This window comes from Indicator indicator, chromosome Z, assembly GCF_027791375.1.
Source record: "Indicator indicator isolate 239-I01 chromosome Z, UM_Iind_1.1, whole genome shotgun sequence".
Lineage (NCBI taxonomy): Eukaryota > Metazoa > Chordata > Aves > Piciformes > Indicatoridae > Indicator > Indicator indicator.
The window spans coordinates 82,580,372-82,603,827 of NC_072053.1; the positions used below are offsets into that span (position 1 = coordinate 82,580,372).

At 47.7% G+C, this 23,456-nt stretch overlaps 1 protein-coding gene across 1 annotated transcript in view; it reads left to right on the forward strand.

Moving 5' to 3' along the window:
• The first annotated feature begins 12,500 nt into the window (after positions 1-12,500).
• RIGI (RNA sensor RIG-I) overlaps positions 12,501-23,456 on the forward strand; it is a 32,636-nt gene continuing 21,680 nt past the window's right edge. The window contains exons 1-7 of the mRNA XM_054397650.1: positions 12,501-12,606; positions 12,755-12,886; positions 15,195-15,373; positions 18,549-18,699; positions 19,441-19,563; positions 20,372-20,485; positions 22,319-22,472. Of these exons, the coding sequence (XP_054253625.1) occupies positions 12,501-12,606; positions 12,755-12,886; positions 15,195-15,373; positions 18,549-18,699; positions 19,441-19,563; positions 20,372-20,485; positions 22,319-22,472 (959 nt within the window). The remainder of the gene's footprint in view (positions 12,607-12,754; positions 12,887-15,194; positions 15,374-18,548; positions 18,700-19,440; positions 19,564-20,371; positions 20,486-22,318; positions 22,473-23,456) is intronic.

Sequence of the window (23,456 nt, forward strand, 5' to 3'; positions counted from 1 at the left end):
CCTCCTTCAGGTACTGGCAGGCTGCTATTAAGTCTCCCTGGAGCCTCCTCTTCTCCAGGCTGAACACCCCCAGCTCCCTCAGCCTGTCCTTGCAGCAGAGCTGCTCCAACCCCCTGATCATTTTCATGGCCTTCCTCTGGACCTGCTCCATCAGATCCATGTCCTTCCTGTATTGAGGGCTCCAGACCTGTACACAGTACTGCAGGTGAGGTCTCACCAGAGCAGAGCAGTGTCAGAATCACCTCTCTGGCTCTGCTGGCAGTGCTGCTCTTGATGCAGCCCAGGCTGCCATTGGCCTTCTGTGCTGCAAGCTCACACTGCCTGCTCCTGTCCAGCTTCTCACCCACCAGCACCCCCAAGTCCTTTTCCACAGGGCTGCTTTCTATCACCTCCTCCCCAGTCTGTATTGACAGTGAGGATTGCTCCAGCCCAGCTGCAGGACCCTGCACTTGCTCTCACAGGTTCACCTGGGCAGCACCTCTCTTTCAGCTTTAAACATTTCAGAGTGCCCTGAGGATGTTTGATCCTCAGGGACCAAAAAAAATTGTCTTTTGACCTTCACATGGAAGTGAGAAAAGACATTTTTTTTCCCATAGTGAAAGAAGCTGGCTACACTGAGAGCTGCAATTTTCTGCTTCTAGCTTCTCTTAACAGAAGCTGTAGAGTTTGCTCTTGCTGTGAGTATGCCAAAGAGTATGCCAAAGCTGTGTCCCTTTCACAAGCCATTACATCTAATTACTGAACTACTCTGTCACAGGATACAAGTCAGAAAATGCAGAAATGAAACCCACAGGGTTTCCACAAATGCTGCAATTAAACCAAGTCATGGCTGAATTTAAAGTATTTGTAAATTAAATATTTAGTGGGCAAGAGCTGAATTTATTTTTTTTAATAGGTTTATTTAAGAAAGCAATTATGTAGTTAATCACTTAATTGCCAGTGTTTCTTTCTTCTTTGACTCAGTAGCAACAGAAAACATCTGGGCTTCTCTGGAATTGTTGGTGTTTGAGTAAGCATAGAGTAATTAAGGTTGTAAAATACCTCTAAGGTCATCAAGTCCAACCTTCTACCCAGCAGCTCCATGACCACTACACTATGTCCTGGAGTGCCACATCTACTCGTTTCTTGAACACCTCTAGGGATGGTGACTCCACCACCTCCATGCACAGTCTGTTCCAGTGCCTGACTACTCCCTCAATAAAGGAATTCTTCCTATCCTCTCCTGGAACAGCTTGAGGTTATTTCCTCTTGTCCTGTCATTAGTCACTTGGGAGAAGAGGCCAGCAGTGGCCTCACTCAACCTCCTTTCAGGTAGCTGTAGAAGCAGTAAGATCTCCTCTCAGCCTCCTCTTCTTCAGGCTAAGCAATCCCAGCTCCCTCAGCCTCTCCTCACCACACCTGTTCTCCAAACCCCTCACCAGCTTCGTTGCCCTCCTCTGTTCCCACTCCAGCACCTCAGTGTCTTTCTTACACTGTGGTGCCCCAAAACCGGACCCAGTACTTGTGGTGTGGTGTCACCAGTGCTGAGTAAGGAGGCACAATCAATTCCTTACTGCTGCTGGCCACATCATCTCTGATCCAGACCAGGATGCTGGTGGCCTTCCTCTCCACCTGTTCACACAGATGACTCACGTTAGCTGACTGTCAACAAACACCCCCGGGTCCTTTTCTGCCAGGCAGCTTTCCAGGGACTCTGCCCCAAGCCTGGAGCATTGCCTGAGGTTGTTGTGACCCCAGTGCCAGCACTTGGCTTTATTAAACCTCATGCAGCTGAGCTTAGCCCATTGGTCCAAACTACCCAGATCTCTCTGTAGAGCCTTTCTATTCTCAAGCAGATTAGCCCTCCCACTTAATTTAAGCACATAGTATGCTGGTGGATGAGAAGCTTCATATGAACCACCAGTGTGCACTTGTGGCCCAGAAAGCCAACCAGAGCCTGGGCTGCACCAAGAGGAGTGTGGCCAGCAGGTTGAGGGAGGTGATTCTCCCCCTCTGCTCCACTCTGGTGAGACCCCACCTGGAGTACTGCGTCCAGCTCCGTTCTGGAGCACCTATTACAAGAGGGATCTGGAGGTGCTGGAATGTGTCCAGAGAAGGGCCACCAGGATGAGCAGAGGGCTCAGCTCCTCTCCTATGAAAACAGATTGAGAGAGTTGGGGGTGTTCAGTCTGGAGAAGAGAAGGCTCCGAGGCGCACTTCTTGTGGCCCTCCAGTATCTGAAAAGGGCCTACAAGAAAGCTGGGGAGGGACTTTTTAGGGTGTCAGGGAGTGATAGGACTGGGGGGAATGGAACAAAACTAGAAATGGGGAGATTCAGATTGGATGTTAGGAAGAAATTCTTCCCCCTGAGGGTGGTGAGAGACTGGCACAGGTTGCCCAGGGAGGTGGTGGAAGCTTCATCCCTGGAGGTTTTTGCAGCCAGGCTGGATGTGGCTGTGAGCACCTGTGAGGTGTCCCTGCCCATGGCAGGGGGGTTGGAACTGGATGATCCTTGAGGTCCCTTCCAGCTGTGACAATTCTGTGATTCTATGATTCATCAACAACCTGTATGAAGGAACAGAGTGAACCCTAGGCAGGTTTGCTGATGCTACAGAGCTGGGAGCAGTGGCTGACACCCCTCAGGCTGTGCTGCCATTCAGCCAGACCTGGACAGGCTGAGAGTTGGGTGGAGGAAAAACCTTAAGAAGTTCAACAAGAACAAGTGTGGGTCCTGCACCTGGGGAGGACAAAACCCCTGCACCAGTACAAAGGAGGGGTTGACCAGCTGGAAAACATCTCTACAGAGCATGACCTGGGAGCTATGGTGGATAAGAAATTCACCTTGAGCCATCAATGTCCACTTCTGGCCACGAAGGCAAATGGCCTCCTGGGATGCATGAAGATGAGTGTGACAAGCAGGTTGAGGGAGGTTCTTCTCCCTCTCTCTGCCTTAGTGAGGCCACAGATGGAGTATTGTGCCCAGTTCTGGGCTCCCCAGTTCAAGAGAGACTGGTAACTACTGGAGAGAGTCCAGAGGAGACTACAAGGGTGCTGAGGGACTTGAGCATCTCTGAGAGGAGGAAAGGCTGAGAGTCCTGGGGCTGTTGAGCCTGGAGAAGAGCTGCCTGAGAGGGGATCTTCTCGATGTTGATCAACATCTAAAGGATGGGGGGCAAGAAGATTGGGCCAGATTCTTTTCAGTGGTGCCCAGTGACAGGACAAGAGGCAATGAGCACAACCTGGAACCCAGGAAGTTCCATCTGACTGCGGGGAAAATATTCTTTGGTGTGAGGGTGCTGGAGGCCTGGAGCAGGCTGTCCAGAGAGGTTGTGGAGTCTCCTTCTCTGGAGAGATTCCAAACCCACCTGGACATTGTGCTCCTGAGTAACCTCCCGTGGGTGCCCCTCCTTTAGCAGTGGGGGGTTGGACTGGATGATCTCCAGAGGTGTCTTCCAACCCTCACCATGCTGGGATTCTGTGAAGTCTGAGCTGGAGATAGCTCTTTTCACTTCATATAGGACGCATCCTTCACGTCACACAACGTCCTTCCTGATAACTTGATCCCTCGGTGCCACAAATCCCAGGTAAGAAAAAGAGCAAGGCTTTGTGTGTTTTGCCCCAGCTGTGAGGACTACCAGAAGGGGAATTGGCAGAAGGGAAAAAGGAAAAAAAAAAAGAGAGAGAGAAGATTGGCTTTGTTCTGCATGAAGGCAACATCCTTCTTTACTTCTGTTTTGTTTTACGAAGCGAGGCACGGAACCTTTCCTTCACATCTCCAAATGCAGGAAGGTTTGAATAATCGAGGAGATTTGGCAGAGTTTTTTGGGTTTTTTTTGACCACTGTCCTCATGTGTAATGAGCAATCATCATTTGTGAGTCAATGAGGGTGAAACAGAAGAGTGGAAAGAAACATTTACAGCTTACTTTTGCTAGCGACATGTGGAGTATTTCGTTCAGCTCCACTCATGAGATTCCTTTTTCTGCTCCATTACACCCAAGAGTACTTTTCAAACTTTGAAATAATTTGAGGGACACATTTTACACTTCTTTCTTCTTTTTTTTCCCCCAGTGTTAAATGGACTTGGTGACAGAGTAGGATGTGCTTTCACTGTACAAGTTAGATGTTACATGCCAGTGAACTGCAGCAATGGGTTGGCCAACTGGAAAAGAAGCTGCTCAACAACCATGTGGTTTGTCTGGGCACTGGTGAGCCCACACTGGGTTCACTTTTGGGGCCCTCACTGCAAAAAGGACATTGAGGTGCTGGAGCAGGTCTAAGAGAAGAGCAACCAAGCTGGTGAAGGGCCTGGAACACAACTGTGATGAGGAACAGCTGAGGGGACTGATCCTCAGAGGAGGAGGCTGAGGGGAGACTTCATTGTCCTTTATAACTCCCTCAGAGGAGGCTGGAGAGAGGTGAGGGTAGGTAGCTTCCCTCACACAGCAAGAGACAGGATAAGAGGAGGCAGCCTCAAGTTGTGCCAAGGAAGGTTCAGGTTGGATAATAGGAAAAATTTCTTCACAGAAGGAGTTCTCAGCCACTGGAACAGGCTGCCCGGGGAGGTGGTGGAGTCTCTGTCTCTGGAGGTATTTAACAGATGTGTGGATGTGGTGCTGAGGGATGTGGTTTGGTGGCAGTGGTGGGTTTGTGAGCTCTAGGTGAGTGCTTGGAATAGATGATCTCAAAGATCTCTTCCAACCTCAACAGTTCTTTGATTCTATGATTCACCTGGCTTCTGATACTATGGGTGGGTGGGTGGGTTGGTTGGTTGGTTGGTTGGTTTTTCAGAGCAGTGCTGAGCAAACCCTGAAAAGAAGCCTTGCTTGAAGCAATCTGCCTTCCGGAGGTGGCATCTGCTTCAGCCACAAAGTGACAAATGGTGTAAGGCTGCAAAAGGCTTCTGTTAACAGCATTTCTGTGTAACTTGACTCCAGGGGAGAAAACACACTATTTCCTTTCCCTTTTCTGTGACCCCATACAGAAGTCATTCACAGACTTGGAAGCAAGACATGTTCTTGTGTTGAATCAAGATGTGGCTGCCTGCCATTTGTCTTCATGGAAAGGGCTGAGAGGAAGTACTTAGCTCTGTGTGTCTCTCTCTGATGCTAGAACAAACCCCATCAAAGAAAAGAGCATCCTCCCTGTAGAACAGGGCTTCATATCCCCAGTGGTGACCTGATCTGATCACACAGAGGTGTTAACATGGGACTTAAGTGATTGATGTTTAATTGTGGTTAGGTGAGACATGAAACACCAGAGCCGACTCCTGAGGGGAGGTGGGCATTTAAAACCCAGATAGAAAGGTTCTAAGTTACTGCCCTGGCCAAAATTCAGAGCTTGGCCCATTTTATTCTTCCCAAGACTTCTGGTGCTCATCTGCTGGAGCACTGCTCCACCTTGGCTGGTAAATTAAAAACATTCCAGCTGAGCAGACTCCAAGTTATAACAAAAGGCTTGCATCTCATTGATGGTTTTAGTTGACCTAAGGATACTTACATAGGATGGTGAGACATTGGAACAGGTTGCCCAGAGATGCTGGCCTATAAGAAAGTTGGGGAGGGACCTTTTAGGATGTCAGGTAGTGACAGGACTGGGGAGAATGGAATAAAGCTGGAAGTGGGGAGATTCAGGCTGGATGTAAGGAAGAAGTTCTTCCCCATGAGAGTGGTGAGAGCCTGGAATGGGTTGTCCAGGGAGGTGGTTGAGGTCCCATCCCTGGAGGTGTTTGCAGCCAGGCTGGATGAGGCTCTGGCCAGCCTGATCCAGTGTGAGGTGTCCCTGCCCATGGCAGGGGGGTTGGAACTGGATGATCCTTGTGGTCCCTTCCAACCCTGACTGATTCTATGATTCTAAGTTGTGGAGGCTCCAGCCCTGGAAGTGTTCAAGGCCAGGTTGGATGAGGACTTGAGAATCTGGTCTAGAGGGAGGTGTACCTATCCATGGCAGGGTGTTGGAACTAGATGACCTTCCAACATAAACCATTCTATGATGCTATATGTTTTGATGCAAAAGCCAGAGCTGGCCATCAAGCTGATTTGGCCTGACATCTTGTAAAATGTAGGTTAGAGAATACAGACCACTTCCCCTTGAAATCTAACACTTTTTATTTACATTTATTTAAATTAATTTAAATTGTCTGAGAGAGACACCCAACTTTGTTGGAAGACTTCAAACCAAAGACAAAACTCATTGCTTCTCTGTTCCATTTGACATCATTGTTAAAAACCAAGCTCCTAACCTCCAGTGGGTTTGGTGGTTTGGTTGGTTGGGGGTTTTTTTGGTCTTTGTTTGTTTGTTTTTCATTTTACTGTTATTAATATTTATAGCACATCCCCCTGAAAGATTGTTCAAACCTGAGGTGTCACACTTCTTTCTCAGGCTGACCAAAGCCTCTGGAAAAAAATGTCTCCAGTGGGCAACTCCTCCTCAGTGAAGCTTGCAGCAGAGGTTTCTCAAGGATAAACTTTATATAGAGAGAGGCCAAAAAGCTCATTGACTTAAAAATAGACTCTAAACCCATAACCAAATCCTATCTCATTTGTGCCTTGTCTAAATACCATTTTCAGGCTAACATGTAAAACAGAAATCAAATAACAATCAATTATTTTTTTGTAGGATAGAGCAGACAACACAATTTAAAAAAAAAAAAGGAACTGAACAAGCAATGTCTTGGGAGTGATGGGAGACAAAAAGTTAACCACGAGTCAGCAATGTGGCCAAGAAAACCAAAGGTCTCCTGGGGTGCATGAAAAAGTGTGGCAAATAGGTTGAGGGAGGTTCTCCTTCCCCCCTGCTGTGCCCTAGTGAGGACACAGCTGGAGTATTGTGTCCAGTTCTGGGCTCCCCAGCTCAAGAGAGATGGGGAACTGCTGGAGAGAGGCTGGTGGAGGCCATAGAGATGCAGAGGGGACTGGAGCATCTCTGTGAGAAAGAAGAATTGAGATACCTGGGGCTGTTTAGTCTGGAGAAGAAGAGAATGGGGTGGTGGTGGTTGTGTGTGCCTTCTTGATGATAACCAATAGTGAAAGGGTGGGGGGCAAGTGGATGGGGCCAGACTCTTTGCACTGGTGCCCAGTGACAGGACAAGAAGCAATGGGAATGAACTGGAACTCAGGAGGTTCAGTGTGAACATGGATAAAAGACTTCTTTGGTGTGAGGGTGCTGAAGGCCTGGATCAGGCTGCCCAGAGAGGTTGTGGAGTCTCCATCTCTGGAGAAACTCCAAACCCACCCAAACCCACCCATTGTGATCCTGAACAACCTGCGGTGGGTGCCTCTACTTCAGCAGGGTGTTTGGACTGGATGATCTCCAGAGTTCCCTTCCAAGCCTCACCATGCTGGGATTCTGGGATTCTTTCTGTTGCAGAAAGTCTTCCTGGAGCTCTCTCTTCTCCAGGCTGAACAATCCCAACTGCCTCAGCCTGTCCTTGTAGGAGAGGTGCTCCAGCCACGCCTAGACAAACCAAAACTAAAATCAAGATGAGGGCTGCTCTTTGCATAATCTCCACCTGAAGGAGCAGACAGTGATGGGGGAAGATGGGCACTCAGAAAATCAGGGTGGTGTGTTTATGTAGAGCCCAGCAGGTGCCCCTGCGCGGCGGGCTGGGTTAGGCGGAGCTTGGGCAGACCCACAGACAGCGAGCGCCACCTCCTGCCCATTCCTGCTCACTGCACTGAGGCCTCTCTGAGGATTTTCTTTTTTTGAAGATCAGAGGATGTTAGGGGTTGGAAGGGACCTCTAGAGATCATCGAGTCCAACCCACTGCCAGAGCAGGTCCAAAGAATCCAGCACAGGTCACACAGGAACACATCCAGATGGGTCTTGAAAGTCTCCAGAGAAGGAGCCTCCACAACCTCTCTGGGCAGCCTGCTCCAGGGCTCTGTGACCCTCACAGTGAAGAAGTTCCACCTCACGGTGAGGTGGAACCTCCTGTGTTGTAGTTTATATCCATTACCCCTTGTCCTATCACAGGGTGCAACTGAGCAGAGCCTGTCCCCTCCCTCTTGACCCCCAGCCCTCAGATATTTATAAACATTTATTAAATCCCCTCTCAGTCTTCTCTTCTCCAGACTAAACACCCGCAGGGCACTCAGCCTCTCCTCACAAGGCAGTGCTCCAGTCCCTTCATCATTCTGGTAGCTCTTCCTTAGACTGTCTCCAGCAGATCCATGTCCCTCTTGAACTGGGGAGTCCCAAACTGGATGCAATATTCCAGGTGAGGTCTCAGCAGGGCAGAGTAGAGGGAGAGGAGAACCTCCCTCGACCTGTTGGATTGTTTCACCTGAAGAGCTGGAGATGTTTCTTCTATGCTGGTACTCAACATTTTTTCTTCCACCATTAAGTTGTGCAGTTCCCAGTTGCAGTTGGCTGTATGACACATGAAAATGTGTGTCTGACACATGAAAATGTGTGTCGTGGAGAGTCATTGTCAGCAAGCAAGGCTGGTGGAAAGCAGGGACCAGAAGGCCAAAAGCATCCTAGGGCTGCATCATAAGAAACATGGGCAGCAGAAGTAGAGAGGTGATTCTGATGCTTTGCTCTGCTCTGGTAAGACCTCACCTGCAGTACTGTGTACAGGTCTGGAGCCCTCAATATAAGCAGGACATGGACTTGATGGAGAGGGTCCAGAGGAGAGCCATGAAAATGATCAGGGGGTTGGAGTAGCTCTGCTTGAGGATAGGCTGAGGGAACTGGGGGTGTTCAGCCTGGAGAAGAGAAGGCTCTGGGGAGACCTAATAGCAGCCTGCCAGTACCTGAAGGGGGTAAACAAGAAGGTTGCAGAGGGACTGTTCCCAAAGGCCTGCAGTGATAGGATGAGGGGTTGTGTTTTGAAATTAGAGAACAGATTTAGATTGGACATTAGAATCACAGAATCAAAGAATCAGTCAGGGTTGGAAGGGACCACAAGGATCACCTAGCTCCAACCCCCCTGCCATGGGCAGGGACACCTCACACCAGATCAGGCTGCCCAGAGCCTCATCCAGGAGGAAGTTCTTTACCATGAGGGTGGTGGAACACTGGTACAGGTTGCCCAGGGAGGTGGTTGAGGCCCCATCCCTGGAGATATTCAAGGTGAGGCTCAAGAGGGCTCTGGGCAACCTGATCTAATGGAGATGTCCCTGCTGACTGCAGGGGGGTTGGACTGGATGATCTTTGGAGGTCCCTTCCAACCCAAACCATTCTGTGATTCATGTCTGCTGCCTTTTTCTCTTTCTCCATAATACACCTCTGGAGTGAGGCTCCTAGGTGAGAATCCTGTAGCAAGTGAAAGTGCCTCTTAAGACAGGGTGCTTCAACATGTCTCATGCAAATGACACATGGGTTAGGGGCTGACCTGATGGGATGCAGCTCTGACGAGAAGGACCTGGGAGTGCTGGTGAGCAACAAGTTCACCAAGAATCAGCAGCATCCCAGAAAGGCCAAGAAGGCAAATGGTCTCCTGGTGTGCACTCGGAAGAGCATGGTCAGCAGGTGTGGTTCTATGGAGTACTGTGCCCAGTTCTGAGCTTTCCAGTTCAACACCACATCATGGTGGTAACAAAGGATGTGTCAAAGATTTCCTGCGATCCTCTTAGAAGAGGGTGGAAGGAACACAATACTCCAGAGAAAGAGAAGAAAGCATGTTAGGTACTTGAGAATAAGGATGGACTAGAATGGAGTAGAAAATGTGATGCCAGTGGTAGCAGTTCATTCTGCTTCCCACCACACATTCTTCCAATGCAGGCTCTACCACTCAAGGTCTTGTGTTGCCACAGAAAGCAGATACCTTGCTTTGGGCCAGTAGAATTGTTCTATTAGGAGGTTGCCCAGGGAGGTGGTGGGAGCCCCACCCCTGGAGGTTTTTAAGGCCAGGCTGGATGTGGCTCTGGGCAACCTGCTCTAGTGGAAAGTGTCCTTGCCCATGGCAGGGGTTGGAACTGGATGATCCTTGAGGTTCCTTCCAACCCTGACAATTCTGTGAGATTCATGAAGCTGCAGACAGCTGAATGCATCCACTCCATACATTAATGATTAGAGGGAGGTTTTCCTATGGATTTGTCATGCACAGCAGCACTTCTGAACTGTGAATGCTTGCAGCCTCATCCTTTGAGGCTCACTTCCCTACTACAAGGCACTCACACCTACCTGATATTGGAAGGATAAGAGTTAAATCATTTTAGGCTGTATAAAGCATTATAATGAACTTGTTTGAAATGGGGACAGCAAGAATGGAAGGTCCTTAATCTAGTGGAGGGGATGACCTCAAAGGCTAAAATAATCATGAACAAGACACAGTAATTAAGAGCTGTATCTAAAGACAGGTTCTGACTGTAGTGAGATTCTTCCATCTATAGATAATCCCTCATTCTGTTTGCTCTAAAATAATCATGAACAAGACACAGTAATTAAGAGCTGTATCTAAAGACAGGTTCTGACTGTAGTGAGATTCTTCCATCTATAGATAATCCCTCATTCTGTTTTCTCTAAAATAATCATGAACAAGACACAGTAAGTAAGAGCTGTATCTAAAGACAGGTTCTGTCTGTAGTGAGATTCTTCCATCTATAGATAATCCCTCATTCTGTTTTCTTGGCAGAAACCAGAGACAGATTTGAACAGAGATCAAACCATTAAGGTGTCTCCTACATAACCTGTGGTGATTCTAAGACTAAGAAACACACCCCTTGGAGAATATAAACATAAATGTAGGACTACCTTAGGATAATGAATTAGGTAATAGTATAATGAATTAGGTAATAGTATAATGAATTAGGCAATTAGGAGCTTCTCCTCCCCATCTGCTTTGCCATGGTGAAGCCTCATTTGGAATACTGCAATCAGTTCTGTGCTCCCCAGTTCAAGAAGTAATTACTAGAGAAAGTCCAGCAGAGAGCAGCTAAGATGCTGAGGAACATCCATGAGGAGCACTGAGACAACTGGGACTGTTTAACGTGGAGAAGAACAGACTGAGAGGAGAAGGGCCAAAAGGATGATCAGAGGGCTGGAACACCTCTCCTATGAGGACAGATTGAGAGTTGGGGCTGTTCAGTCTGGAGAAGAGAAGATCTCTAAAGAGACCTTCTTGTGGCCTTCCAGTATCTGAAGGGGGCTACAAGAAAGCTGGGGAGGGACTTTTTAGGGTGTCAGGGAGTGATAGGAGTAGGGGGAATGGAGCAAAACTAGAAATGGGGAGATTCAGATTGGATGTTAGAAAGAAATTCTTCCCCATGAGGGTGATGAGACACTGGAAGAGGTTGCCCAAGGAGGTGGTGGAAACTTCATCCCTGGAGGTTTTTGCAGGCTGGAGGTGGCAACCTGCTGTAGTGTGAGATGTCCGTGCCCATGGCAGGGGGTTGGAACTGGATAATCCTTGAGGTCCCTTCCAATCCTAACAATTCTGTAATTCTATGATTCTATGATCTCAGTGTTCATCGGTATCTGAAGGGCAGAGTACAAGAGGATGGGTCCAGACTCTTCTCAGTGGCACCTAGTGACAGGACAAGGGACAACAGCCATAAACTGTAACTTAGGAGGTTCCACAGAAACATGAGGAAAAGATTAGTCCCTTTGAGGGTGACAGAGCACTGGACCAGGCTGCCCAGAGAGGCTGTGGAGTCTCCATCTCTGGAGGCTTTCAAAACCCATCTGGATGTGTTGCTGTGTGATTTACTCCAGCTGACCCTGCTTCAGCAGAGGGGTTAGATGAGGTGATCTTCAGAGGTCCCTTCCAAGCCCCACTACTCTGTGATTCTGTGGCTGATGATGGAGCACATGTGGAAAGACTTCTGTGAGGTAAGACCACATAATCAGTCATGCACCAATTCAAATGTTATTTGCATTGTACATGAACTGTGGCTGCTTGAGCTAAGGGTGGGCTACCCTTGTGCAGCTACCACCCAGCACCCTTTATCTAACCAGACCTGGAACCAAACACATATCTCGATTGTTTGATTTAATTTTTGCACCCTCAGTCACTAAGTCCTCTTTTGGGGGCCACAGGCCTGCTCCTCTGGACCTTCCCAAGCTACACTAACACCATCAAGCTCAGCTGAGAGCATGGACGTGTCCTGCTTTGCCTCGCAAAAAAATAAATAATAATTTAAAAATTACCTTTCAGTCTTTTAAAAACCAAGACACCGCCCCTAAAAAAAAACCCAGGGGTTTGTGGGAGAAAAAGGGAAGAGCGGTTAGAACAATGTCTTTACTCCTCCCTAATCCTGAGAAAAACAAAGAGCTGGTCATAGGCTTCCCGAACCTGTGCACGCGCAAAACGTGAGGTGGTTTGGTGCCTTTTAGCCTTTTTGTGGTTGGTTTTTTTTTTTTTTTTTTTTTTTTTTTTTTTTTCTGCTAAGGGCAGACGGATGCTGGGTCTGCTTTCGGTTTCCTTTCTCCCGGTGGCTTCAAGTTTCCCTTTCCTGCCCGCGCTGGCTTCTTTCTGCCTGTCTCCCGGTGCTAGTGCAGGGGGTGGGCTTGGCGTCTTCGCTGCCCCGCAGGCAGCCCGGGCCGGGCACCGGGGAACCGGTGCGAAGCGGGGCTCGCCATGACCGCGGAGGAGAAGCGGAGCCTGCAGTGCTACAGGCGGTACATCGAGAAGAGCTTGAACCCCATCTACATCCTGAGCAACATGACGGACTGGCTGTCGGACGGTGAGGGGGAAGATGGCACCTCCGCATCGTGCCCATCCCAGCCCCTTCTGCCCTGCCGGGGTGGGTGGGTGGGTGGGTGGGGAGGGCTTCTCTCCAGACCGACACTGCTGGACCGTTCCCTCACTCTTTGCTTCGGGTGTTTTGCTAGAGGTGAAGGAGAGAATCCGGAAGGAGGAGGAGAAGGGGGTGACAGCAGCTGCTGCGATGTTCCTGGATGTCATCTTGCAGCTGGAGGAGGAGGGATGGCTCCGGGGCTTCATGGACGCCCTGGCTGCAGCAGGTCGGAACCCCGTCGCGAGTGCGATTTCCTCTGCTGCTCCTGTGGGGACAGGCAGAGAGAGTTTGGGTTGTTCAGCCTGGAGAAAGGGAGAACTTCTTGTGGCCTTTGAGTGCTTAAAGGAGCTGATGAGAAAGATGGGGACAGACTTCTGAGAAGGGTCTGTTGTGACAGGACGAGGGGTGATGGTTTTAACTGAAAGAGGAGAGATTTAGCCTAGATACAAGGCAGACATCTTTTATAGTGAGAGTGGTCAGACACTGGCCCAGGTTGCCCAGAGAGGTGGTAGATGCCCCATCCCTGGCAATACTCCAGGTCGGGTTGGATGAAGTTCTGAACACCCTGCTGTAGTTCAAGATGTCCCAGCTCAGTGCAGAGGGCTTGAACTAGGCATCTTTAACAGTACCTTCCAGCTCAAGTCATTCTGGGATTCCTTTTCCCTGCCACAGCCACTGCCTGTGTCCAGCTTTCCAGAACAGCATGGAGCTCTACCATCCCTGGGCTTCTGCTGTTGAGTGTGGTTACACCAGATGAGGAGGGAAAAAAGTAGGTTGACAGAGGTGGGAAATAAAGCTCTTTGAAGGCTCAAGGAAATCCCCAGCTGAGAAGCAGCAAGGACTTGTAACTTGATCCTGGAGAAAGGGTTGCAGAACAGAGCTTCCCTGACAGGAGACTTGTCTCTCATGGAGTATTTAAAGAAGAAACAAGGGAGCCATTGTTCTCACCAAACATAGTTTAAGGAAGCTAGAGAAAGCTAAATGAGTTTCAGGATGTGAGGGGGGTGAGGGAGGGGGTTAACTGCTAACATGGGTTAGGTTCATTCAAGGACAGGGTCTTAAATTAGAAACTGGGTTTTAAAAATTATTCAAAGGTCTTAATAGTCAGTTAAACAAAAAAAGAAGAAAGAAAAAACAAACAAAAGGTTTTCAAGAAGTAGGCAGCCATAATAGTTTGCAAGTGAGGTAACTGCTCCTCAGTAGCTATGACTGCTTGGTCTGTGAGGTCCTAATGCAATTCCCTTTCCAAAATGTGGCAGAAGAGGTTGTGGAGGTGTAACACTACCAGGATTTCATCTACACCAGTAGGCTCCATCACAGATTCTTGTTGGTGGTTTGTGAGATATCTCAACCCCTAAAATCTCATGCCATAAGCTACTTTTGTTTTCATTTACTCACTGTTAACCATGGATAGCTACAGTGTGCCAGTAAGCAGTTAGTACAACCCACACTGCCCTTGAAGCAAATACTAAGTCCAGAGCAACTTTTTGTCAGCCTGTGACAGTCATAATTTCTGAACTGCAAAAATACCTTCTTTGAGCAAGTTGATGGCATTCAATTTGCTGTATCTTCAGCAGAAAACTGGAGAGGTTCATCTTTAAAGGTCCCTTCCAACTCAAACTGTTCTAGGATCCCTTTTCCCTGCCAGAGCCACAGCCACTGCCTGTGTTGGGCTTTCCAGACCAGATGGAGGGTTGCTCTGTCATCCCTAGGCTTCTGCTAGTGCTATCCCTGGACCAGAGACTGGAATTCAGCAATACCACTGTGTTTGGCACACAATTCAGAGAGAGGTGATAACTAGATTAAAGACATTGTGGTGGTAGATATCCATACCACTTTCCTGCTCCTCCAAAAGAAAACAGGAAGTTAGGGAAAATCCTCTGTTTGCCCACAGTCCCTATGGGACCCTGACCTACTTTCTTCCTTTAAAGTCCTCTAAGTACAATCCCCTGCCACTGCCTGTTCCAGGACAGTATTTTCAGCTCTCTAGGCTGCAGATGTCTGTGTTGCTTTCAGTCAGGGACTGACCTGAACCCAACATGATAAGGATTTTTCTAGGAGAGGGCAGCTAAGGACAAGACAGAAAGGTAATTGGCTGGTAAATAAAAGCAAATGAGACCAAAGATGTTTGTGATTCAGTGTCTTGTGCTCTGGGAAATCCTGTGGAAGGGCATCATGGGCTGCAAGGACCCAAGGACTGTGTGAATGAAAGGAAGGAGGTGGTTATGGTTGCTTGGGTGATGTGAGCTGTGACGTTACAAAGCTCTTACTCCACTTGGCAAGTGGTGTTTTTCATGTCATACATACAGAAGCTTTAAAGGAAAACACTCAGAATCTACAAAAAACCCCAAAACAAAACCAAACCAACAACCCCACACACACACAAACCCCCCAAAACCTGTTCGTGGTTCAGCCAGGATTTTGTCTGTTGCAGGTGAAAAATAAATTTGATTTCTCCAAGTGTGGCTGAGAAAGAGGTTTCTTCAGCTGGACCCTGGTGGAGCTTGTAGTAATGTTGTGTCTCTCTGTGCAAGGTTACACTGGGCTGGCAGAAGCCATTGAAAACTGGGACTTCAGCAAACTGGAAAAACTGGAACTGCACAGAGAGCTGCTGAAGAGGATAGAAGCCACAATGCTAGAAGTTGACCCGGTGATGCTCATGCCTTACATAAACACATGCTTGATAGAAAGGGAGTGTGATGAGATCCTGCAGGTATGGCTAATGGCCTTCTTTTGCTATGGGGAAGTGCTGGCTGCCTGGCTTCTGGGATGCATTGGAGCCTATCCATCAGGCTGCTGAGGGAGGAGGGTGGCCAGCCATAGTCCTCTGGCAAGGGACTTCACTCTCTTCTTTTTTAGAGGAGCTGCCCACAGCAGCACCATCTGTAACACCCATACCTCTCATTGCTCCCCACAAATAACTGAAGGGAGGTTGGAGTGAGGTGGGGATCAGTCTCTCCCCCCTTGTGTCAGGTGACAGAACAAGAGGAAATAGCCTGAAATGGAACCAAGGAAGGTTCAGGTTGGATATTAAGAAAAACTTCTTCACAGAAAGAGTGGTCAGGCATTGGCTGACCAGGGAAGTGGTGGAGTCCTCATCCCTGGAGGTGCTCAAGAGACTGTGGTCATGGCACTTTGGGACAGGGTTTGATGGCCATGGTGGTGTTAGGTCAACAGATGGACTCGGTGATCTTAGAGGTCTTTTCCAGCCAAAACATTTCTGTGCTTCTATGATGGGTTTTATGGTTCTATGATTCTATGATCTCATTCTTCACCTCTCTGGCTTGATGGATAAGGTGGCTTGCAAAAGGGATACAGGCAGGGAAGCAGGATGGGATGGCTTTGGTGCTGACACTGCTCAGCTATGTGTCTTTGCACAGTCCAGACTCCCATGAAGAGACCTCAGGAGTTCTGGGAAGGTGCCATGGGGGCTTTGCTATGCCTTTCAAACAGACCTCTTTCTGGAGCATTCACACTGCATTAATGGTCCTAAAAATACAGAGATGAGGCAGGTGAAGTGGCATTTAGATGTTGCCTAAGCTGATTCTTGCTTGTTATGAGATTTGATACAGTTCTTTCTACTTTTAACTGCAGCCACCATTAAAAACTCTGAGTGGGTCTTCAAGTTCCGTCAGCACCCAAAGGGGTGGTCAGAGGGTGAAGTGAAACATCTGAAATCATCAGCTAAATGCAGTGTCAGAGAGATCAACAACATCTTCATTGCCTCTGGATGTGAAACTGCTGAATTATTACCCAGTTCTAGCTCAGTGTTGTTATCAGTGACTTAGGTGATGCTACCAATCTCTCATCATTTACAAGTGGTTAATAATAAGTTATTGATGCTCTCTGAAGGAGTCTGTTAGGTGTCCTTGCTCCTTATGACTCCTGGGAAGGATCCTCTCCATCTATTCTATTTTTTTAAAGTGCTGTTTCTTTGTGGAGATACATCAAATTTGGTCAGAAATTGCATCTGACCAAACATCATATTTGCCACCAGATTTTGTACTTTGTGTTTTCCTGTTCTGGAATTACATTTATTTATCTTTTTAATCAGTTCAGCCTCAGAAGTTTATGACAGATGTGGCTTATTACAAGGCTCTTGCCAGGTGAAAACTGGCAGAGTAGCTCTGTGATCTCTCAGACCTTGTGAATACTGCAGCAAATAGCTTACCTCTTGCAGTCCAGCTACGTCCAGTGTATGCTTAGGCTGGCAGAACTGCAGCAGACTGAATTTTGTTGGAAACCTCTTGTTCTGTGAGAAGGAAATGCAACTTTCAACTGAACATAGAATCGCAGAATTATAGAATCATGGAATTCCAAAATCGTAGAAACATAAAGGTTGAAAAGGAGCTCCACAGTCACTGAGTCCAAACAGTAACCCAACACTGCAAGTCCACCACTCAAACCATGTCCCAAAATACCACATCCACACATTTTTTGAACACTTCCAGGGAGAGTGACTCCACCTGGGCAGCCTGGCCCTGGGCTTGACCACCCTTTTGCTGAACAAATTTTTCCTGTGTCCAACCTGAACTTCCCCTGTGTAGCAGTGTGAGAGCTGAAATATATCATAACCAGGCTGGCTCAGTCTGGAAGCAAATGAGAGCTGTATTTACAAGCAAATCTACAATCTATGATGAAATGCAATGAATATGTACAAATAGACACAATTCACAACATTTACAAATATATACAATCAACAGAAAAGCACAACCAAGCTCCCTTTGCTTCCCCCAAAGGGCCTCCCCCCCAGCCAGAAGGACTTTGCCCAGACCCCCCTGGCAGAAGGCAGAGAGTCAAGAAGCAGAGAGGCTGTTAGACTTAGCTTGTCAAGGTCAGTGTGTTATCTTCAGCCAGAAAAGAAGAAGAAGCAGACAGAAGCCAAGCAAGCCCAGGACTGCTCAACTCCCCAACCTTGTTTTGAGTAGAGATTCTTAAACATTTCTCTCTCTCCAATGGAAGTGTTTAGAATAATCCTTATTTTGCTTTTTTACACCCAATAGTGACTTATTTACATTCCTTTACTTTCTCTGCTTGAACTTTGTGAAGAAAAATTAAAAAGACAGTCTTAAAACCATCACACCCTGTAATACCTAAGGATACTTCCTTTTATCCTGTTGCTTATTACCTGGGAGAAGAGACCCAACTCCCACCTGGCTCCAACCTCCTTTCAGGGAGTTGTAGAGAATAAGAGGCTCTCTCCTCAGCCTCCTCTTCTCCAGCTAAACAACCAAAGATCACAGACTCACAGAGTCAGTCAGGGCTGGAAGGGACCACAAGGATCATCCAGTTCCAACCCCCCTGCCATGGGCAGGGACACCTCACACTAGAGCAGGCTGGCCAGAGCCTCATCCAGCCTGGCCTTAAACACCTCCAGGGATGGGGCCTCAACCACCTCCCTGGACAAGCCATTCCAGGCTCTCACCACTCTCATGGGGAAGAATTCTTCCTCAGCCACTCCTCACCAGCCCTGGTCTCCAGACCCTTGACCATCTTCATTGCCCTTGTCTGGACCTGCTCCAGCATCTCAATGTTCTTCTTGTGGTGAAGGGCTCAAAACAGTATTCAAGATGCAACCTTCTCCAGTGACCAGTACAGGGGTATGATCACTTCCCTACTCCTGCTGGCCACACTATTGCTGATCCAGGCCAGGATGCTGGTGGTCTTCTTGGCCACCTGGCCACAATGCTGGCTCATCTTCAGCTGCTGTCAATCAGTACCCCCAGGTCTTCTCCCACCGGTCAGTTTCCAGCCAACTCTGCCCCAAGCCTGTAGCATTCATGGGGTTTTTGTGACCCAAGTGCAGGACCTGCCATGAGACAAAGAATCAAAGAAGAGTGGCTTTGGTCACTCAGCAGCTACAGCAACTTCTCTTGTGTTGTGTACAGGTCAGTGAATACAGGAGCAAAGCAGCTGGGATCACGAAGCTTATTGAATGTCTGTGTCGGTCGGACAAGGAAAACTGGCCAAAAAGCCTTCAGCTGGCACTGGACAATGCAGGCTATTACAATGCAAGTGAGCTGTGGGATATGAGAGAAGGTAAAATGTGGATTTTCTTCTTTATTTTTTTTTTAATGCTCTTTTCCTATTCTTGTACCCCCCAAATATTTTTGTTTTTTTAATCAGGAGAATAAGACTGATTTAAAAGGATACCACTAGGCTGCCTTGAACATGGTTGTTTAGGAGTAAGCCCAATAAAACTCCCCTTTTTACTATTTTTTTAGATTTTTTTTTAATTAAAAATGCCTTTTATAAAATGAAATACAGGTACTAAAGTACAAACCATCACAAATTATTTTTTAATTTTTTTATTTTTTTGCCTCCCTTGGCAATCTGTTCCAGGGTCTCAGCACCCTCACTGTAAAGAATGTCCTCCTAATATCCAGTCTACACCACCCCTCTTCCAGTTTAAATCTGTTTCCTCTCATCCTGTGGCTGCAAGCCCTTGTCAAAAGTCTCTCCCCACCTTCCTTCTAGGCCTTCTTTACCCCTGTTAGACCTGTAATCTTGTCACTAAACACAGGGGATATAACTTGCCTCCCAATTCATTATCCCCCTTGATTTTTAGGGGATAATAAATGTACACTGAGAATGTTGGTCTTCAACACCCAAGAATCTCAGTGCTATCCATCTTAAATTGAAAGGGAGCCTAGATGCAGCATGGTTTCATGGAGTCTTTCCATGCCAGCAACCAACTCCTTCACCTTGTCATCCCCACAAGTACAACACTTTAAAGTCAAAAGAGTCAATAACCTGCCTGGTCTTTTTGTGACTCTGCAGAAAATTTCAAAGATTTTGATGGTGAAGTGGCAGATTCCTCTGAGAACAGCTTTGAAGCCATGGTGACGTTTTCTGAAGAAGCAGAATGTGATAATCTCAGTGAAAATCTCTCTTCAGCTTCAGGTAAGACTTAAAGCAGTTTCTGGCTGGAATTGTCCATTTCCTTGGACTCCTGAAGCATGCAGATGTGGTGGTCCAGAGAGGAAGGTACTGAGGAACTAGCATGGATCTCTGACCTGATTTATCTCTCTCCTTGTTCTGGTGTTTGAAGGATCTCATGCTGGGCAATGCACATGTTAGGTGTTCCCCCTCATTTACCACACTTCACAGAATCACAGATTCTTCTTTCAGCATGTTATCACAAAGGCCTCCAAACACCAGACTGTTGATTCATCTCTCCTCTGATGTAACTGATTCACACATGGCCTGATCTTAGCCATCCTAGAGAGCTGAATGGGGCTGCAAAGGGTCTGTGAAGTGGCTGCCATGTCTTCTGTGGCAAACTTTGTTTCTAGTTCCAGTTTCTTAAGTGCAAACCCTCTGACAAGACCACAATTTAAAAGTTTTGACTTCCAAAGTCTGTAGAACAGAAGGCTGGAAGGAATGCTGTGCATATATCTGGGGGTAAATGAGCTCTGGTGTTCTCAAGAGTTGAGAAAAAAAAAAAAAGGTCAGTTGAGGTGAGATCTGTCAGCCAAGGCCTTGAAATGAATTCACTTTAGGAAGCACAGCTGAGTAGTAACAAAAACATGCTGTCAACACCCTTCTGTGGGAGGTGTGTGTCCTGCCAGAAGGGTCGTCTATCACAGAATGTTCTATGTAGACTGCAGAGACTCTGCCTCAGTCATTTATCACAGCAACAGTGTGGGGCACAAGGCATTCCATGCATTTTTCTTGCTACACTCTTCCCAAAACTGTGGTTCTCTCCTAGGAGGGACCTGTGAGTCTCCAGCTGTGTATGAAACAAAGAAAGCTCGGAGTTACCAGATCGAACTTGCACAGCCTGCAATCAATGGGAATAATACTCTGATATGTGCTCCCACAGGTAAGAAAACACATGTGTGTTAAAAAAATATCCCTTGGTGGAAAGGGCTATGAAGAGGAGAGAAGGGTGAAGGCTGAGATGAGCTTTTCCAGCTGTTTGTTTAAAAGCAGCCACAGAATCACTGCAGTTGGAAAAGACCTTCAAGGTCATCAAGTCCAACCATTATCTAACTCTAGCAAGGCCATTACTACATCATACCCTTGAGCACCATGTCTAGATGGCTTTAAAGTACATCCAGAGATGGGGATTCAACCCCTGCCCTGGGCAGCCTGCTCCAGGTTTTCAGAACCCTTTCAGTGTTGAAGTTTATCCTAACGTCCAACCTAAACCTCCCCTGCCATAACTTGATGCCATTTCCCCTTGTGCTATCAGTTGTGACTTGTGAGGGGAGACCAACACCCACCTCACTCCAACCTCCTTCCAGGGAGTTGTAGAGAGCAATGAGGTCTCCCCTCAGCCTCCTCTTCTCCAGGCTAAACAACCACAGTTCCCTCAAACCCTTCTCCAGCCTTGTTTCCCCTCTCTGGACCTGCTCCAGCCTTCCTTGGAGTAGATTCAGATCTAACCTGACATTCATGACCAACAGCAGCACAGAGACTGAGCAGGACAGAGGCACCTCTTGGCATTTCAGTGCTTGTATTCAGGTGTCACACACTCTGACCTATGCTTTCTCTCTCCCCAGGGCAGATCTTTGAGTTAAAATCATTCACTGTTATTTGAAGATCTTTAACACATTCAGCTTGCAAGGTGAAGGAAAAATAGGATGAGTTACCCTAAGACCGCCCTGTCTCCTGTCCTTCAGTGCCAACAGCACAGGCAACTTTTGCAGAAACTTAGGACTGAATTAAGAAGGTCTAAGTTAAGCAGCAAATGAGAGATCAATCAGCTCTTTCTCTCCACCTGTTTTCCCGTATTGCTAGCCTGATTCTCACCTGATGAGGAAGGTGGGACAGCAGAGGCAGGGACACAGAAGAGCTCTGGGTGGCCTGTACAGTGAGCTTCAGTGCTGAGGAAAACAAAATGTTAGAGGAGCAAGGCTGCATAGGGGAGGGTGGAAGGTGGTACTGCCTGTACTGTGTCCTGTTCTGGTGCCCCCAGCCACAAGCAGGACATCAAACTGTTGAAGCGGGTCCAGAGGAGGCCACGAAGATGATCAGAGGTCTGAAGCACCTTCCCAATGGGGACAAGCTGAGAGAGCTGGGGCTGTTCAGATTGGAGAAGAGAAGGCTCCAGTGACATCTTACAGCAGCCTTCCAGTACATGAAGGGGGTCTACAGGAGAGCTGAGGATAGACATCTTACAAGGGCTCGTAGTGGTAGGATGAGGGAGAATGGACTGAAGCTTGAGGAGGGGAGATTTAGGCTGGAGATTAGGAAGAAATTCTTTACAGTGAGGGTGGTGAGACACTGGAACAAGTTGTCCCTCCCTGGATGTGTTCAAAGCCAGACTGGACAGGTGGAGGGTGTTGGAAGAGGACTGGAACTAGATGATCTTTAACCATTCTGTGCTTCTGTGGTGCTTGTGCCATGTTGGGACTGGATGTAGGAGCACATACTAAGAGCAGAAATGGTGATGTCAAGGAACTCCAAACTGCAGAAGGGTTTTCCTTCCCAGTGACTGCTGCACAGTCTTTGCAGACTGAGACAGGTAGAAAGTGACCATGACCTGCCTGGGCAAGCAGGAAGCATGCATCCAAATCTGTCCCCAAAGAGTCTGGAAGTGTAACAGGCTCCTTGTCACCTCCCTCTTGTTACAGGGCATCCAGATAAGATGGGCTCCTTTCATAGCAGTGTTTTACCATTTGTGCTCTTCCTTTTTTTTTTTTTTTTAAAGGATCTGGAAAAACTTTTGTGGCCCTTCTGATCTGTGAACACCACCTGCAAAACGTGCCCCCGGGCCGGAAGGCGAAAGTTGTCTTCCTGGCAACCAAAGTGCCAGTGTATGAACAACAGCAGAATGTGTTCAGGCAGCATTTTGAAAGGAAAGGGTGAGTGTGATAATTCTGCCTGCTGGGTTCCTCCACAGAGATAAACTGCCCTCTGGGCCAGCTGTGGCTAGGGCAAAGTGGGATGGGGTTACTGGTGACAAGAGCCTCTGCCATCAATGTAAGGATGATAGCCTAGTGGCAAGACTTTGTTTGCAGAGTTTGAAGTCTGCTGTTGGACAGTTTAAGCACTGCTGGAGAGATGTGTCTGGAGATGGCCAAGGTGTACGTGTGCTTTCCTCTGGAAGAGGGTGAAGTGTGCTGTCTCTTGAGACTTCTTTCAGCCCCCTCTCCAAACAGGGCAGCTGCAGAAAGCAGTGCTGGGTTTTGTCTTTCCACTCTCAAATGGCAGAGTCTCCCTTCCTTTTCACAGAATCACAGAGTTAAACAGGTTGGAAAAGACCTTTGAGATCATCAAGTCCAACCTATCACTCAACACCATCTAATCAACTAAACCATAGAATCATAGACTGGTTTGGGTTGGAAGGGACCTTGAAGATCATCTTGTTCTGACCCACCCACCATGGGCAGGGACACCTCCCACCAGCCCAGGTTGCTCAAGGCCCCATCCAACCCAGCCTCCAACACCTCCAGGGAGGAGGCATCCACAACCTCCCTGGGCAGTTCCAGTGTCTCACCACCCTCAATGGAAAGCATTTCTTTCTAAAGACAATCATTTTCTTGGTTCCTAAACCAAATCAGTGATAGTAGTTCCACAATCCAGGACAAACTATCCCAGTAAATAATCATCAGACACTTGGTACTGCTTTCTGATTCTGTCAGAAATCTTCCTTGCTATAATCTATGCTTATTGCCTCTAGTTCTGCTTTCAGAGAATGAGGACCTTAATTCACAGGATCACAGGATGTTAGGGGCTGGAAGGGACCATGGCACCAAGTGCCTCATCCAGGGTTTTTTTTTAAAACACTTCCAGGGACAGTGACTCCATCACCTCCCTGGGCAGCCCATTCCAAGGGCCAATCTCTC